This window comes from Branchiostoma belcheri, unplaced genomic scaffold, assembly GCF_001625305.1.
Source record: "Branchiostoma belcheri isolate BF01 breed outbred unplaced genomic scaffold, Haploidv18h27 scaffold263, whole genome shotgun sequence".
In the NCBI taxonomy this organism is placed as follows: Eukaryota; Metazoa; Chordata; class Leptocardii; order Amphioxiformes; family Branchiostomatidae; genus Branchiostoma; species Branchiostoma belcheri.
The window spans coordinates 54,822-74,212 of record NW_017803869.1 but is presented as its reverse complement, the minus strand read 5'-3'; the positions used below and the strand labels follow the sequence as shown (position 1 = coordinate 74,212).

Sequence of the window (19,391 nt, the reverse complement as noted above, 5' to 3'; positions counted from 1 at the left end):
AGATCCAACCGAGCATTTTTATAGTATACCGTGTTCTGATTATATCATGGTATTTGTGTGGTTTAATATACAGAAAACCGTACGTAGTTGACAGAAAAAGTCCGACAGGGCCTGCAGCGCAGAGGAATAAAAATTTATATTCATAAAGCTTGATCAAGCCATGGAGGTAAAAATCACTCCATGGTCAAGCCATGGCTAATCTTCTTGTAGACGTGAAAATGCTTCTTTCAAATGCAGATATCTCTGGCGGGTGTGTGTGTATGGTGGGTGGGGTGTGTGTGTATGTATGCACCTCCCCTGGTGTCCTGCAATTTATCCATTGTGAGAACTGCTCCGCCCCCTTCACAATAGCGGATTGTTGTGAAAAATACGGCCTCTTTCTTCTACAAACGCCTCTCATGCATGCAAATTTTCTGCTTTTCAATTCACAATGATCAGTTTTTCAACCTTTTGAACATTATGCATAGCCAGTTGACATGGTTGACGATACACAGTAGATCGCTTATTCCTAGCTCGTTTGTAGTTTCCACCAGACTTCTTTTGCGGGGTGAATAAATCGTAGAAATCTGCCTAAACCCCGCCAAGAATTTTGCCAAGTCTTGTGGAGACTAGCTCGTTTGGCCATCCGACGTTGTATGGCAGTATGTAAATGATAAATGTACATTCCGGTAGGGAACACAACTTCAAAGCAACTGGAGCCTCAAAGCTAACTGGGGCTCCTTGTTCGACAGGATACATTTATAAGTTAACATAAATGACTCATAAACCCATCCTTTAATTCTATTAATACATAAAGGGTTGCAAGAGGGAGATTACCTTCTTCTGACTTGCACCCGTTCTCGGTCGACCTGCCACTGAATTTACTCTCCAAGCAGAGGTTGGTGGGGAAAATTGTTACCAAGGACATTATACTCCGTGTATAATGTCATTGCTTTTACATATATGCCCCGCTTTTTCCGTAGCGTCAGAAAAAACGGGACATGTTTTTTTCCGTCGTTGTTGGAGACATATACATAGAAAATAATCTTCCCCACCAACCTCTGCTTGGACAGTAGACCGACTTTAGTACAACATTTACTAAACGAAACTATATACTAGTAAAACCCTTCCGGTACTCTGTCCCGCTCTACGCACCTAGTGACCTACGCTCTCTGTTCTGAAAAACCTGCTCTGACACCACCCATTTAATAGGAGGTGGCGAAAAGCTTTCAAAAGTGTACAATAGATGGTGCTAATGTTGCCAAAAAAAATACTAGTACTGTAATCTGCGTAATAGGATTTTCACGATATCTCCCGTGGCGTTGTCAGCGGTACCCGTTGACTTCAGATTAAAAAGATAAGGAATTAATTTAATCCGGGCCGGGGTGTCGGCCGCGGAATTTGGTAGTTTGAGGCAATTTTTAAATACTAATTATTAAGTTAAAAAAAAAACAGATCGAGTTGGAAAATAAATGCTTTTGCTCCCAAAGAGTTAAATAATAGTTAGAAACTATTCCTGGGGACTAGATCGTGGTCAGAAGTAAGATATCTCGCGTCAAATTTGACCCATTTCCTGGCTTTCCGCTATTGTCTTCTGGCAGCGTTACGCTCTACATGGGGGTTTTCGAGGTACAAGGCTCGTCTACTTCCGGGTCAACAAGGAACACGGCGACATGACAGCGATTTGTTACTGTCGGCCAGTGTGTTTGCGGCAATGCTTTGTTACTCTGATGTTTGAACCTCCTTGATGGAATTAAAAAGTCATCCAACTGAGAACACGGTAACGTTAACGTTTTTAGCTTTGAATGGGCTGTTTTAAAATTGTGAATCAACGTTTCCTTTGCCTGCCGGGGGCTCATAACTTACCGACACCACAATTTCTGAAGGAATTTATATTTTTCATGAATATGAATGAATGAATGACAACCTTCATCGCACATTTTTTCCTCACAGGGTTAAGTCCAACTTCACCCTTTTCAGTTCTAACGTGAGTTAGAGATAAAGAAACAGATCATATGTTTTTCTACTTTCATTGCGTGAATGATTATGAACTAATTTTCTACAGTACTTATGTTTATTACCTATACCGTTACAGCTCATTTCTCAGTCTTATCTATACAATCTAAATTGAATTTCTAAAACAAAGTGTCATTTGTTCTCTATTCAAATTGCAATATTTATCTACTGTACTTGACTAATATTAATTTTTAATAATCTTTGTTCCATTTTTTCTCCCAAGTGGTTGCCAGATGTAGGTTTAAATGTACGTTGCATCAAAATGTTAATGAAATATTTCCGTAAACAACTTCATCAGGTTGGTAAAGTACTTTATTACGAACAGTTCTTTTTACACAACCAAGGAAATACAGAGCATCGACGTTTCGCCAGCTATCAGCTAGCTTTGTCAGGATGTAATGACTATTCCTTGTTGCATGATGGCGTTGCGTGATTTAGTCTGACATATATAAGAGAAAAGTGCAGTATATATGATTACATTTTGATATGAATGTGATACTGACTAAGCTCAGATAATAAAGATTTTACAATTTGTATGCAGTCATAACTATAGAGACTACTAAATGAAGATGGAGCTGGACAGCTACATTTGCAAAAAAAATTTGGTCACCCTGTCTATAATATAGTCTATAATTGCCCCTGCTCCTTGGCACTAACACATTTCTTGTATGTGTGAAGAAAAAAAAGAGACTTCTTTGTCTGTGAAGTTTCTTCACACTTTCTTGCCAGGATAGAATGATGTCTTTCAGACTTTAGACAAGAAAAACATGTAACACTGCGAGTACTCCTCGTCAGACAGTGTGATGGTGTTGGTGTAGTCATCATCAGCTAAGTATGTCCTGTTGTTGACTCCCACCACAGCAGTGTAATGGCCACTTAGTGCTGATGCTCCATGGTGGATCTACAAAGATAGAAGGTGAAATTCAATCCCCTGTGTCAACATCTTATTCAACAACAACAACAATACTATATCTTTACAATGTTTCTGGTATATGTTTTCACCCTGGTTGTCATCACTTCACTGACATGTCACTGTCAAACAGTGTTTGCAACATGGATAGGGTAACAACTTATGATCCTGGTATTAAACAATGTAGTAACCTAGCTTGATCTTTGACCAAAGGGGCATTTTTGTTGCCTTTGGTCAGTGGTTCAACATGTTTGTCATCATAGTATTCAGTCCTGTAGGATGATCTGTTCATATACTACTATGTGGTGGTGAAGCCATAAATACAGTCACAAAACTTACCACAGCTGCTTTTACTTTGTATTTCAGCTGTTCTCCAGGTTGCTTCTCAACAGTGACTGTCTCCCCAATTGTGAATCTGACAATTCGGGAGTCTTTCAGCCCTGCAGTGCCATGTTGTAAGGGGTCCCACCTTCTCACTCTCAGTGCCAGCAATGATGAGGCATCCAGCAAGATGCTGCAGCTCGTGCTGTCTGCACTGTTGGCACCACTGCAAAAGAGCATTGTACTGTGAAAACAAGTCTTTATATGGTCCGTGTAATTAGTAATCACAATCATTGGATGTTTGTGATTGACTAAACATGTCATATGTTTGTGGTCAATCACAAAAATCCAATGATTATCAAGTAATGTAAAGTCTGTAAGTCATATGTGGCACTGGTATGTTTTACTACTTTAAAAAATTCCAACAGCTCTATAAATCTGATGGTTAAGCTACAAACAACTATTACATTTCCCACACATATTCTCTGAACTGGTCACAATCTTTTCTAGGACACTTGGAAAGACCTTTCCCTGAACCAGGAAGAAAGAAAGAAGTGACTTGCCATGCAGTGCAGGTGACTTGTGTCGAGGATGGCATGAAGTGTTTCCTCAGTAGTTCCTGCAGAGTGGTTGACTCACTGCGCTCAGCTGGCATGTAGAGGTCAAGGTAATGCTGCCCTACCACTCCTCCTCTCCATGTTGAACTGCAAACACAGCTAAACTGTGTGGCCAGTGTGACACTGAAGATCCTAACAGAGGGGACCAGAAGATGTCTGTAAAAACCAAGCAAATCAGAAAAAAAGTGGCCAAAGTCAAAAAATAAAATTCTGAAATTGTGTGGTGATAGAGGCTTACTTACTAAAATTATGGAATCTCCTTTCGTATGTACAAGGTACCTTCCATTGCCACAAGAAATTTGAGATTTAGATTCAAACGAAAATCAAGTTCAAGTTCAATTTTATTTCAATCAACTTGCATGCAAACATTAAAACTGTGGCATGAGTTAGTTGAAATTAGTTGACAGTGACAAATTTAGTTGACAGTGACAAATTTACAGCAAAGTAACGCAATACACAATACAAGGCTCTCAACATGAAGGAGACGGTCAGGTCAGGTCTTAGATAGAATGTACTTAACATCAGCGTTCCATGTAAGAATGCGAGACTATCTTATTCTGTGATGAACAGGTGTCGAAAATTTGGGACGTTACCTGTACTCTCACTTTATTGACACTGATTGAATAAAATTACTGGACAAACAGTTCTACACTGCATTCAGTGAGGGCGCCACATACATTTTTGTACACAGCATCAGAGTTCAAAGACCGGTGCTCACTACCTGGCTCCCGCGACAACTTTCCCTCCATGGATGACATAAAGATCAGCACAGCTGGCATTGAGAAACTCCTGGCAAAGTTGAACCCTGCCAAAAAGCAGCTGGCCTAGACGGCATTACTCCACGTGTGCTGAAGGAGCTGGCTAAAGAACTCTCTCCCATTCTTACCACCATTTACCACCATTTACCAGTCATCACTGCGTACAGGTCAAGTACCTCAAGACTGGGAGGAGGCGCTAGTAACCCCAGTGTTTAAAAAGGGAGAACATATAAGGTGTCAAACTGTGTTACAACGTGACAAATGAACCTCTTCAAGAGTAATACATCCTATTTACGGTTTTCCATACCTGTTGAGAAAAATGCAGCTCTGGCCCTGACATGGTGGGCAATCTTGGAAGTCCATTACTGCCAGGAAGAAGTCGAAAACGTCCTGTTATTCAAAACAAGGTATAAATGTATTAGATTGGCAAGCCATTACCTTTTTGTCAGTCAACATATGTAAAGTTATAGATACTTACTACTTTATTCACATCAGCATAAGCACATTTGTGTAAACAGTGATGGCAAACGTTAATGGAAAAGTTAATCTGCAAACTACATGTAATACGAGAATGGGACAGATTCACCATGGCTTACAGTTTAAACTTTGAACGCATCCATGCTACCAAGTCGCAAAGAATAGAAAAGTAAGTGTTTTAAGTTAAACAGGATACCTGCTGACTGTGATTTGCGAATGGTGGCAAGGAATTTCTTATTGCATCTAGGCTGACATTTAGGTTCAACCTCTGGGCCACCCGGGACACTTTGCCAAGCTTACTGATCACACGAAGCATGGCGTTCCATGGCTTGTTGTCATGTGTAGGCTCCACTATGTCTGTATACAGTACATCAGCTCTAACAGCAGCCAAAGCCTGCAGTAGGCTGATGATATAGCACTGGTTGTGCCTGTTCTGGATTCCCTGCATGCAGTGGGACAAAGGTGTGCTTTAATACCAATTTGAAAGATTTCCACTGAATTCATACATTCAATCATACTATAAACAATGACCATGTTGGACAGATCACTCTTAACTGCTGAGGCCTCATTCAGTTTTTCTTTTATGCAAAAACACTTTGATTGCATATTTTTTTTAGTTAACACTGTTACTGTCCATAAATGTGCTAGCATGAGTTTTGTTAAAATGAACTCATTTGTAACTCATTCATGACTGAAAACCTTTCTGGCATAAGGACTGTATGAAGAGTGATAAACCCCCCATCTCCATTCCTGTCTGACCTACAGGCTAGTTTTTACAAAGTGCTGAAGCATGTGCGTTTTCTGACATTAGTAGAATAATAATATAATAACATGTTTCAACCCACCGGAATGCCTGGGCCTTGCCTCTGTCTATTGTGTGCTGTGTGCTGTTGCCCTGAGGCACCGGCAGAGTAGTCATGGTCAGGAGGCTGTTGTTGGATGTTCCTCTTCTTGGTGGAAAAGGTTACCACGGTGCAGATGGATTTCTCGCACTTCTGGTACTTCTTTGCCCTTCTGACAACATCCTAAAAGTATGAAATGTGTACTTTGAAATCTAAACTGGAACAGTTTAGAGTGAGTCCAAATAGCTGAGCTGACAAGAGTGACAGAGGATGTTAAGAGGGATCGTGAACAGCTTAGATTGACAGAGGGTGTCCTGAGTGAGTCAGAGGTACTTAGAATGGACTAAGTGTTGGAGGTTGTTCAGACTGTGCCAGAAGTGCCTAGAATGGCCAGAACAGCTTAGACTGGTCAGAGTGTCAGAGGTTGTTCAGTGTGTCAGAGGTGCTTAGAATGACCAGATGGACAGAGGAGTGAGTAAGACCAGCTTTTAAAAAATGAACAGGATGGTTAGCGTGTACAGGATGGTTATAGTGAATTGGAATGTGCAGGAGCTAGGTTGCTATGTGTAAAACAGTATAATTCTGTCTTTCTTGAGAAAGACTGAATAAAGTCGAAACCAGTCAGCATTCTAAGACAAAGTGTGCTTCATCCTCTAAACAGTTACTGTTACATAAAGTGCAAATTCTGTTATTTGAGGGAGTCTGGTTGTACCTACCAATTTCAATCTTTAATTGGTGATCACTAATCCTTAATTTTGTCAATGCTTGACGATGACTGAACTTTTGCTTCAGATTGAGCAGATGATGTGTATTTGTCTTTTTGGAGTCAAAGGTAGGCGAAACCTGACTCCTCAAGTATTCTCATCATCATCATCGGTCGACCGTATTGGTCGGGGTTATACCGCCCCTTACGAGGTGGCATACCCTTTCGTTAGCTTAATACAAGACGGCGTTCGCCACGCCTCCGTCCGGGTGATGATGTAATCACCATGTGTGGTGATGTAATCACCATGTGGCTGATACGGAACAGAGACAACCAGCAAGGTATTTTACATCGGTGCTGGTCTTGCTGCACTAATAGAGCTTCATATAGTAAGCTCTCTTTTGGTATTTCTTTAACTAATCTTTTATAATATGAATAAATTTCAGTATAGACTTCGATCCACAGTGGGTATCTTCCTACTTCTGCCCTTGCACCAAGATTGCTGGCATTCTTTCTTACGCCTAGGAGAGACTTACAGAATTTTATATAAAACAGATATAATACAGTATAATGTTAGTATAGTGTAGTATATGTAAGTATATCAAACAAGAAACAACATTTTGAACATAATGCAATTGATTATACAAATTAGGTCCTCATTAGCATAGTACACAGTCCATCGTATGCACCTTTCTTATAGCTACTTATACGTCCAACTACCCTTTACCTCACAAGAAATATGAAGTATCTGCATAAATCATTAGCATACCACACATACATGTACATGTCATTGTATTCACCTTTCCTGAAGCTACCTATACCTCCAATATGAAATTCCCAGCATTTACAGTAAGGGAGATATAATATTTCCTCATACATTATGTGAATTAGCCCATAATTAGCACAAGCCATACTTTTATATTATTCTTCACCTAAGCTCTCAATACCTCTTGCTTTAATAGGGTTCCATAAAAGAAATTTAGTACATTGCGTCAATGCTGACCAGGACCTGACAGTTTTTAAGGTCTCTATGCACCTTGTAGCAGAGTATTGTATTCTCTCAAAAAAATAAAAAAGCAAGTGTATATATCGAAAAGATTTAGCCACATAACTTTAACTGACATAGGATATGTAGCATGCAACATGTGTTGTACAATGGGCCCAATTTTTCTTGTCTAAGTAGGATTTCAATGCTGTACAATATATTTTTATGACATCGTACATATTACAGCTTGCGAGCAGAAAAGCAATAATTAGGCCTACTGTACGCTATATACCTATCATATGACAGTAATACAATATATCATATACATATCATATACAATATCACCTCATTATGATTGACCACCTACTTGTTGGTTGTGGTCTTGTACACCATCTGGCTGATGGGGGTCTCTTGTCTCCCTGCAACTTTGAATCCCAAACTGGATGTGGTAGGGGCTCTTACCATCTGTTTTTTTTGTACACAAAATAACAACCTCAGCTTACATCCATCAACATAAAGAGAAAAATCTAATAGTAGCTATATAAACGTTACATTTTAATTTAAGTGTACAAAACTAAAATCAGAGCATATTTGTATTTCTAGAGCATTTTACCTTACCTATATCTTTTAGGGCAGTTGAAGTATTCAGTGCTGCCTCCACACATGGTAGGACAGCAACCCAGTCATTGCAGCTTACTTGCAGCACAACTTCGAGGACGACTTCTGACCATACTTTGATCTGAGGGAAAAATTATGCATTCAATGAAATTCACGTTATTCGACAACAACATCAGTTATGTTGTCATAATACAATTGATTACTTTCGGATATGAGGCATGGTGGAAACTAGAAAGTAGGGATGCATACCAGTTTGACTTGTTTGGAGGTGTCATCAATATTAGGTGTCATCAATATTAATTCTTGGACGAAATATGAAGACAATTTACTGGAATGTTTTCTACCTTTTTCCAACACTTTCAAAACTATATACCTGCTCGCTCCTGCAATTGGCATACATGGTGTAATCTCTTGTGAAGTTTGTCCGGCAAGACAGATTCCTTGACAGCATATTTGCCAGCTCTTCAGCTCCTCTTACATCACCTCTTTTGGCCAGGACTTCTGGTGGGCCAGCTGAAATCAATACAATGAAAAGATATTGTGGTTGGTCACCAACACAACTGCAGTACCATCACAAGTCACCACTAGAATGCAGAAATCACAAAAGCTGTGACAGTCCCTATCAAGTTACATCACCTCCATAAAAGTCCTATCATTCTGCAAAATCATGGAAATATATTCCTTACTTCCATTGTATATGCAAATTAGGTTCAAATTTGCATAATCCATGCCAAATAATGATTGTCTCTCTCTAGATTTCACAAACCTTGTGTTTCAAGGTCTTCCTATAGAGCACACTGCATTAACAAGGCTACATCATTATATATATGCAAATGAAATACTTATTTGCATAATGTGCGTATAGACATATCAGTTATTGTCATAGTTATCTGCAAACCAAAAATGAAGATATATCCATTTCTCATCCAGAAAAGAAGCGAAAACGCCCACTGTTAGGGGGCCCAAACCTGCACCGCCTATTCCCTGTCCCATACCTCCCACTCAAAAACCCTGACCACAGCATGTTCAAGACACAATATATCAAAACAAGAAGTTTAACTGCAGTACCAGAAAAAGGCGATGGGGGCACAAAGATCGAACATCTTTGTGACGTTAGTAAGTACCCACATACCAAATACCATAAAAATCCATCAAAGGGTTTTTGAGTTATACTCTAGGAAACACAGACAGTGTAAAAACAATCCCTGTCCTGATCACTCACGGAGGCAAAAGGGAAGAGTTACTCCCCTCCATGCACTCTCAGGGTGTGTCAAATATTTCATTGTTATTTTAAACACACACATGCAGTTCCATAAACCTGTGCTTGGGCCCCAATCTTCTTTGCTGTACTGAGAGCTACAGTAACTGTATCTACTTCACATTAGCGACTGAGGCATCCCCCGATGTACAAAAACTGTAACTTCCGACTGCAGTACCATCACAAGACACCAGGAGGCCTAACATCTCAAGGCGCTTTCAAGATCATCCCACATATGAAATTATGTGACCACCATCCACCCTGGCATATTGATTTATATTTATACTTAATATGTAGTTTATACTTATATTTACATGTTACTTTTGCAATTAGTAAAATAGACAAGAACTTGCAATAGATTTATTATCATTAAACAATTTGTTACAAGCTACAGGACTAAGGGTTTCTCTTTTTAGCGAGAGTTCCACGATCTCATACCTTCGCCAAATGATGTTAAACATAACCTTCTTGGCGAAGGTAAATATCATGTTGTGGCCTTACCTGTTCGTGGCGATCCATACACCTTTGTCAAGGTGTCCCCAATTTCGTCCAGCCCCGTCGTTTGCAGTGGTAACAACAGAGTTACAGAGGAGAAGAGGTCTTCAATGACCATCAGGTGTTTGAACTCTATCCCTCTTTGCTGTGCAAAAGGTAAGTTTTGATAAGTAGGTGACGCACCGTGTATTGAAATGCGGATCAGAATGAAAACTGATCAGATATAGATTTCATCATACCTGTCATATATGTACTACCATTGGGGCATGAGTCTTCTCTACCTTCATGCAAAATTTCAGCTGATTTGGTCCAGAAACGGCTGAGCTGAATCCCTTTAACGACAAAATCTTAAGATTGGACCTTTTGTAACAGAAAAAAGGGGAAAAAAGGCCAAATAAATGTTCATCCCTACGTAAGTTACAACTGCGCCTGCATGACGCGTGTATTTCGAAGGAGGTCCCGGTCAGTGTAGAATCGTTATCATCTTTTTTCTCTGGGTAATATAAAGAAAAGTTTAAGTTCTTAAACTGTCTCTAATTTGCGTAACAAAACAGACTACCGTGTAACTCTTTAAGCATCTAGATTAAATATCACTGCAAAATATCTGCGCGACTTAGGAAGCAATTGCCAAGAAAACTACCGTATTTGTGAAAGCAAGAGACAGTATGCCAAAACAAAATAGATAGTATGCCTAAACACACTACCATATTTGAAACTACAGGGAAAAACGTACAGCGCGAGACACGCCCTTATTTGTTTCTTTATCTATTTTTTGTTGTTTGTTTAACATGCACGGCTTTTGCCATATGTATTTTTGTCGATTCCTGGTCTTAAGTTTGACACAGGAGTGCGCCCACCAAGGGCGTCTCTTTCGAATGAGGTCCCGGTCAGTATAAAATCGTTATCATTTCTTTTAATAATGCAAAAAAAAGTTACTGTTTACAAACTTTCCGTACCACAAAAAAGACTACCATGTCAAGCATCTAGCTGAAATATCACTCCAAAATGGCTACGCAATTAACACTTGCCAAGAAAACTGAATCCTGCCTCTTTGCAAAGAGACAGCATGCACACAATCATATACAATACACGGAAAACGTCCGGCGAGACACACGTGCTTCTTTACTTGCTTGTGTTTCGTTGTTTGTTTGTTTAACACGGCTAAATCTCTTTGTATATCTGTCGAATCTTGGCCTCATGGCTGAAAGAGGACTGTTCCAGCCTGAAACGCATCACTGTCGAATGGTGGTAGCGGTCAGCGTCGAATCGTTACTGATTCAAAGGAAAGTGACTGTTCCGAAACTGTTTCTATTTGCCGTAACACAAAACATGACCACCGTGCAACTCTCTAATCATCAGATATCTGAAATATCACTGCGAGCTGTCTCCGCGATTTAGGGAAAACTTGCCTTGAATACTACATTGTGAAGGCTGCCTCTTTGCAAAGAGACAGTAGGACCAAACGCTTTGGCAAATTGCCATGACATTTCCAACAATACATAGGAAAACGTATGGTGTGAAACGTGCGTTTTATTCTTGTTTTTGTAGAGAAAGCTGAAGCCTTTTGTATTTACATGTTAACTTCGATTCCTGGCTTCAACGTTGGCAATGGACCTGAGGGAAACGCGCCTCTTTGGAATGAGGTAACGGTCAGTGTCGAATGGTTATCATTTTTTTGTACAAAAATAAACAGGAAAGTTACTGTTCTTAAGCCGTTTCTACTGTCGTAACACAACGAAGTGTGTAACTCTCTAAGCATCTAGCTGACACCTCAAAATGGCTGCGCGATGTAGGGAAAATTTGCATAGAGGACTACACTGTGAAGGCTGACTCTTTCCAAAGAGAATCTCAGATACCAGGCCAAAAGATAATACCATATTCGAAAGAACACAGGCGAAAAGGTGCGGCGTCAGACACATCGTTCTGTATTCCTTGTTTGTTTGCTTGTTTTGGGGTTGTTTGTTTTTTAACACAGCTTGAGGCATTTGTGTTTACCTGTCGATTCGGTTTTTGTTTCATTTATTTATTTTTATTAATGTAATCAGACAAGGGCAGGGATTGTGTGGCTCTGCACTCAAGTTCCTCGCAAGTCAAAATTATTCAATGTCTTGGGTACCGGGGGCGCCACATACACAGAGTAAGTACAATTCATAAATAACCAACGTGCGATATATTAACTATATATAAAGTGCGCGAAAAGCCGTGCCTTCCGAAGACATTCAATAAAGCGTTAACCTGTACATTAGTAGTGTAAACGCAATGGGAAGGCTTCTTTATCAGCTTGACGAGAGAGTGCACGAGTCAGTCAGACAGAGTGATTGGTAGTGTAAACACAATGGGAAGGCTTTTATAGATATGCACTCGTCACTTACATCCAGAAACATAGTAATTAACCTTCTATATCAGATCAGCCGAATTTGAAAGAAATCCAAACAGTTTCAGGCGAGATACAGAAACTGACACGTTTTCAGCTCGCGCGAAGCGAGGGCGCCTTTCAACGGCTATGTTTCGCATAGACAAATGTAGGCCGATTTTGACGGCACCACGCAAAATTGCGTTTTCCTTTCTAGACCGACAAGAAAATGGTATTTTTGGATGAAATTTGAACATAAGTATCCTGAAATACTGGTCTATCTATGCTGTGAACAGATTAGCTCTTTCTTGAATTCTCGCAAAGCTACTACAAGCAATTCATTTGGCCTCATTTTTCGGCCACGCCCAAAAGTCGCACTAGAATGTACGATATTGTGATAATAAAGTAAAGTTAGGGATTTACATTATGACATAGACACAATCTTCTACATAGGTCTGGCAAGGACCTTCCAGTGGTATCACCACATCGTTTTAAGATGGTTGCACTAATTCGTTTCGGAGTTATGTTCAATTGAAATTTCTTCACGAAACCATACATCTCTCACAACTTTTGAAAATAGAAGTTTACATTCCCCCGAAACGACTAAGTGAAACAGCTGAAAAAGGACGTGGTGATATCACTGAAAGGTCCTCAATAGGCGTATATAAAAGATTGTTTATTTCATAATGTAAATCCCTAACTCTACCTCATCATTGCAATACCGTAACCGCACATTACAGGGGAATTTTTGGGCATGGTCGAAAAATGAAGAAAGATGAATTGTCTACAGCTTTACGAAAATTCAAGACAGAGGAAATCTGTTCACAGCAGAGATAGATACGTATGGCAGGATATTGTTGTCCAAGTTTCATCCAAAAATATTATTTCCTTCTCGGTCTAGAAAGGAAAACGCAATTTTGCGTGATGCGGTCAAAATCGGCCTAGATTTGTCTATGTGAAACATAGCCGTTTGAAGGCAACCTCGCTTTGCGCGAGCTTAAAACGTGTCGGTTTGCGTTTTTCGCTTGAATCTGAACGAATTTCTTATTTTATTTTTACCTCATTCGAAATATCTTATTTCTGATATATTCATGGAGGCTTATAACGTTACTGTATAAATGTAAGGGGTCAGGTCCGGGCTAGAGGTCCCCGGACTGTCCTGTATAGCTGGGATGGTTACGAGGGAAAGACAGGAGCCTCCAAAGTTCGTTCGGATGGTTTATTGAGTTTCTCGCTGCAGTCCACAGTAGTCAAGGGATGAGTGGCAGGTGGATAGGGATGGGAAACTCCCTTCTCAGCTCCGCGCAGAGCCCAGGGGAAGCCCCTAAGTCCAAGTCGGCTTGGCCCTCGGAGACAAGTTCAGCGTCCGAGTCAAGAGTTGTTTGCCATGTCGCTAAGGGCTCCCCGTGTTTCAGACTCCGCGGAAGCCGCTCTCTTTCTCTTTCTAACAGTTTTTCTTCTTTTATTTTCAAAAACTTTGGGTTCCTCCCATTGCCAAATTTGTCTTTTCGGATTATAAATTCAAGAACGGATTGGATAAAATATTTCAATTTGGATATCAGCAATCAACTTTTTGAAGGCTTTCCGCTGAGATATAGCGTGCCGAGTTGTGGAATAAAAGCACGTTTCTTGCCAATAACCTCCACCTTAAGATTATTTGTTAACCTTTTAGATCAACGTCACGTCCTTTTGGTGAACCGGGTCCCGACGCTGTACAACGTTAACCATCCAAATATAACATTCCAATTGTCAATATTTTTGATACAGGTAGTTTGTTTATGGGAAGGAATCGACATATTGGCCTAACCACATACGAAATGGGGAGGTAGGTTTCCCTTCTGGCCTCGCCTGCCACTCGTCTTACAATCACAACATAGTTGGATTTCCGGTGCAATACCAGTGACTACCAAACCTTGCTGTGAGTAATTACCGGTTACAGACTGTCTCATTCCGGCACAGAGGGCTGTCAGATTAGCTTGACAATAACACCAGGCTTGTATCAAGCGAGGTACTGTGGTTGTAAGGTCGACACAAGAAATAACTGTGCCCTTGAAGGTGACATACCGCAAAGGAACTGAGATGCACATTGAGGGGTAACAATAGTAGACATGTATTACACAACTAGGTGGGAAAACATATCAATCAGAGTGTAGGACTAGATCGCAATCGAGGGGTCTTCCCTACATAAATTCCATATCTGATACCGTATTAGGTCATCGAGTTATTTTCAGTTGAAATTTGCGCCATGAAATCATAGATTTCTCTAAACGTTTTAAAACAAAGGTTTACGTTCCTCAAGAAAGCTTGAGTGCAACCATGGAAAAAGTCCTAAACGGATTAAGGCTGTCCTTTTCATCAAGTAAATTCCTAATTCCTACATTACCTCCAAACTGCACAGACCATTCATTCTACAGTCGTTTTAGTCTTTACTCAGTCACTACAATTAATTAGAAGTACTGGGATTGTTAATGACAGGCGTGCGTTCAAGTATTATGGTGGGATACATGATTTTGATGCTGTGTATTTGCAATTCATGTAGTGTATACTGAATTGAACTACACTGAAAATAAAAGTCTATTGAAAGAGTGAAAAGGTGTATTTTCAGCTTTAATCATAATTGAATCGTGGTAAATATAATATACAATGCATTATCAATATACAGGAAATGTCCACAGGTACTAGAGGTAATAAATCTAGTTACTATAAAATGTTATGCCTTTAATGATACCATTGCATTGAAAGACCTAAGAGCCGCGCAATTATTACCTGTACGGTACCTTACCTCATCCCCAGACCTAAGAGCCGTGGAATTATTACCTGTACGGTACCTTACCTGATCCCCAGACCTAAGAGCCGTGCAATTATTACCTGTACGGTACCTTACCTGATCCCCAGACCTAAGAGTCGCACATATATTACCTGTACGGTACCTTACCTGGTCCCCAGACACAAGAGCCATGCAATTATTACCTGTACGGTACCTTACCTGGTCCCCAGACACAAGAGCCATGCAATTATTACTTGTACGGTGCCTTACCTGGTCCCCAGACCTAAGAGCCGCGCAATTTTTACCTGTACGGTACCTTACCTGATCCCCAGACCTAAGAGCCGCGCAATTTTTACCTGTACGGTACCTTACCTGATCCCCAGACCTAAGAGCCGCGCAATTTTTACCTGTACGGTACCTTACCTGATCCCCAGATCTAAGAGCCGTGGAATTATTACCTGTACGGTACCTTACCTCATCCCCAGACCTAAGAGCCGTGGAATTATTACCTGTACGGTGCCTTACCTGATCCCCAGACCTAAGAGCCGCGCAATTTTTACCTGTACGGTGCCTTACCTGGTCCTACTGGCCTTGCCAGAAGGAAAAGCAGCTGGACTGGATAACATGGACAATAAGCTACTGAGAATTGCAGCAGAGCATGTTTCTACTCCCCTCTGTTACATTATTAATTTATCATTTGTAACCTCAGTTTATCCAAGTGAATGGAAGAAGGCTAAAGTGGTACCTATTCCTAAGTCCACTACAGAACCCTTCTGTGGTGCCAACAGCAGACCCATTAGCCTTCTTCCTGCCACTAGTAAGATAATGGAACGTATTGTAGGTAGAGGTAAACAACATCTAGTAACTGGGTAAGAGTGAACCAGCTTTTCTTGAACACTTCAAAAACAAAATGTATTGTACTGGGGAGCAAGCCCAAAATGTCTGCTAAACCCAAACTCACACTAACTGCAAATGGTAATATGGTTATCGAACAGGTCTCAGAGGTATAACTACTTTGTTCGACAGTAGATGAGTGCCTTACCTGGAATACGCACACAAAATTAACATCTAAGAAAATGGCTAGATCACTGGGGATGATCAAAAGATGCGCACACTTTATGGATCAGACATTGTTAAAAATTGTAATAGAATGCCTTGTATTATCTCACATTGATTATTGCAGCACAGTTTGGTCATGCACAACTAAAACTAACATAAACCTTCTACAACGAGGGTCCACCGCTAATGGTTATTCTAATAAAGTTTCAAAGTTTCTTAAACCTAAGAGCCGAGCAATTATTACCCGTACGGTACCTTACCTGGTCCCCAGACACAAGAGCCATGCAATTATTACCTGTACGGTGCCTTACCTGGTCTCCAGACCTAAGAGCCATGCAATTTTTACCTGTACGGTACCTTACCTGGTCCCCAGACCTAAGAGCCATGCAATTATTACCTGTACGGTGCCTTACCTGGTCCCCAAACCTAAGAGCCATGCAATTATTACCTGTACGGTGCCTTACCTGGTCTCCAGACCTAAGAGTCGCACATATATTACCTGTATGGTGCCTTACCTGGTCCCCAAACCTAAGAGCCACGCAATTATTACCTGTACGGTGTCTTATCCCAAGATTTATAAGACACACGATGACACACAAATATTGGTAACCAAATATTAACGTTACTGTTAATAAATTTCGTCCCCATAGGTACTAGAAGCCATACAAATATCAGCTTTAATACAAGAGGTTTTAGGAAGTCCCCAAGGAGCTTCTATACTATTTATAAGGTGCATTATCTGGTCCCCAAAGCTAAAAGGCTAAAAGTTATGCAAATATATTCAAGGAGGCTTAAATTGTTAAAATCAAATCTCCTTCATATAATTTTTTAATTTAACGTTAACTGTTACCTAACGTTATATGTAGTGTTACCTGGTCCTCAGAGCTTAAATCCCCTCAAATATGATCTGAACTGTGCTTTTCCTTGTCCCCAGAGGTAAGAGCCACACAAATGCAGTGAATATAGACGTAAAAGTTGACGTATTTGCAGGTAACTCGAGGGAAAGACGCACGTAGACTACCGAAACTGAGGTATTTCGACTGGCGATACCTCCTTGGGGAGCTGATTGTTGACCCGGAAATAGATTACATTTTCCTGTAAAGCGGTATCTTGGAAACCCCCATATGGTGCGTAACGCAACCGCAGAACAATAGCGAAACCCTTGTGGAAAACATGAAAATGGGTCAACTTTGACGTGTCCTATCGCACGTTTGACTGCAGTCTGGTGATCAAAACTCGGTCCCAGGGTTCATCCATCTCTCCTGAGCAAGCAGACACCTTTAGCACGTTGATTTGTATTATTATAACTTTGCTATTGACTTTTAATATTAACGTCTCAAACTACCAAAATCCGCGGCCGACAGGGGCGCAAAACACCGAGGACGGCATATGGCGATATATCAATCAACCTCCTCGGATAAAGGAAAGCACCAGCGCCTGTCTGCTGCATGTTGCTACCAACTTCTGGGCAACGTAAAATAATGCAGCTGGATGGCTGATAGCACTCTACGTAAACTCTACAGTCATATACTTTAGGCCATGTTGATTTGATTATATGGATGACATCCTCTGGGAACCCCAAAACTGATGCGAGCGTGCAAATGAAAAAAAAAAAGTTTTGCAAAAAAAGTTGCTTTCATTATATTATTAAAAATCTACGTGGTTTTGAAGGTTGACCAAATGACACAGGGTATGGTACGGCGAATTATCTACTCTTCAAATTCATTTCTTGACAATTTCGTCTTTTTTCGTTTGATTTTGGCAATCTACGTCATTGGTATCGCTTTCCAATATTTTTTTTGCAACTTACGGTATATATTTGCTCATTTTGCAACTGTTTTGTACGATATACAGTATGGTTGAAAACTTTTTTTTGGAAACGGCCGAAAATTCATGCGCGCACGGATGTCATCCATACAATCAAATCAACATGGCCTTAGGTACAAGTAGCTTGGCTGACACTTATCTGACATCTTCGGCTTATTTTTCGGCGTCGAGGCCTAACCCCCCGCGCCTTTTTTCATACTGCTAGATTTTTATAGTTTATACGTCTTTCTGGCGGTCCGTGCGTTTTCATACTCTCCAAGCAGAGGTTTGGGTTTTGGGGGGGATTTTTAGCGTGTTTTTAGTTTTTTTTTATCGGGCGTTCTCTTTTGCACTGAATTTTGCACTGCATTTACATAAGTACCTGTGAAGCAATGTAAATCAAATCAAATCAAAACCCTACAGGGCTTGATACAATTGCAAATAATTTCTCTTCAAAACACAAAGGATAGCATTTACATTGTACCTCTCATCACAGGTCAGATGCATCACAAAGCTTTCCGTCTATTCAACATGCAAAACGACACATTCTTTCCCTTTTTCTCACTCCGTTGCCAAATTATTGTAGCCTATGTACTAACTAAGCCTGTTGTCTCTCTACACAATGTGTCGCTACCGGGGGCTAATTGCCTGAAAAAAGGGTAACCTCCCAGATCATCCAACGGCTATCTAGCGGCCCAGACGGTAACTGTTGCCTTCATGAAATATGGAAATGTGTGTGTGTGTGTGTGTGCGTGCGTGCGTGCGCGTGTGTTTCCGCAGCTGACAGACCTCGTATTTTGCAGCAATATACTGCCCCAATTTTAGTTGTCGTCCAAGATATCGACATTTTAGTAGTACAAATGATTATTGCAAATGCACAAAAATACAACATACGTAAATATGTAACGTTATATATACACCCCAACATCTGCTTGGTACTTTTACATAGCAGCTGGTACTGGCTGACACGGAGTGGAAACCGGGCTGGCTCACGACCAAGAATTCTTTATGTGTTACCACAACTTAGAGAAAGGGTCACTTGGTCAAAGTTGTTCACCTTATGACACACTTTGCCACTTCCTCTAGGCGCAGCGTGATATATGTTGATTCATCCAAGAAGCTTTAAATTCAATTTGATTTTAACCTCCTTGATTCATCCAAATATTAAAAGTCATCTATAGTTTTGTTCGTAGGTCAATTCTTTTGTACCAACGTGTCGAGTGTCTGTATGTATGTTTAGTTATAGACCTTAGGAAAGTCTCTGTACCTTTGTTGTGTCAATTAAGTTCTCATGTTTATAATGTAGAACTTTATTGACACAACAAAAAGTACAGCGACTCTTGTTTATATGTTTTTACAGAAGCCCACACCGACCCTAATGGAAATGTGTTGTTTCGGTCTTTTTTTTTTTCTTTTGTGTGTGAGTG

At 40.4% G+C, this 19,391-nt stretch overlaps 2 protein-coding genes across 2 annotated transcripts in view; both read right to left on the bottom strand.

Moving 5' to 3' along the window:
* The window catches only part of LOC109472048, a 28,034-nt gene that overhangs the window by 4,965 nt on the left and 3,678 nt on the right, over positions 1-19,391 (bottom strand). The gene's annotated exons all lie outside the window — the stretch shown is intronic.
* On the bottom strand, positions 2,286-8,735 carry LOC109472049. The gene is made up of 9 exons (XM_019771624.1): positions 8,600-8,735; positions 8,227-8,347; positions 7,976-8,073; positions 5,924-6,103; positions 5,275-5,520; positions 4,909-4,991; positions 3,790-3,975; positions 3,245-3,452; positions 2,286-2,896 (listed from the first exon to the last, which is right to left on the bottom strand). Exons 1-9 carry the CDS (start codon positions 8,675-8,677, stop codon positions 2,741-2,743), a joined length of 1,356 nt encoding a protein of 451 aa, XP_019627183.1. The 5' UTR covers positions 8,678-8,735; the 3' UTR covers positions 2,286-2,740.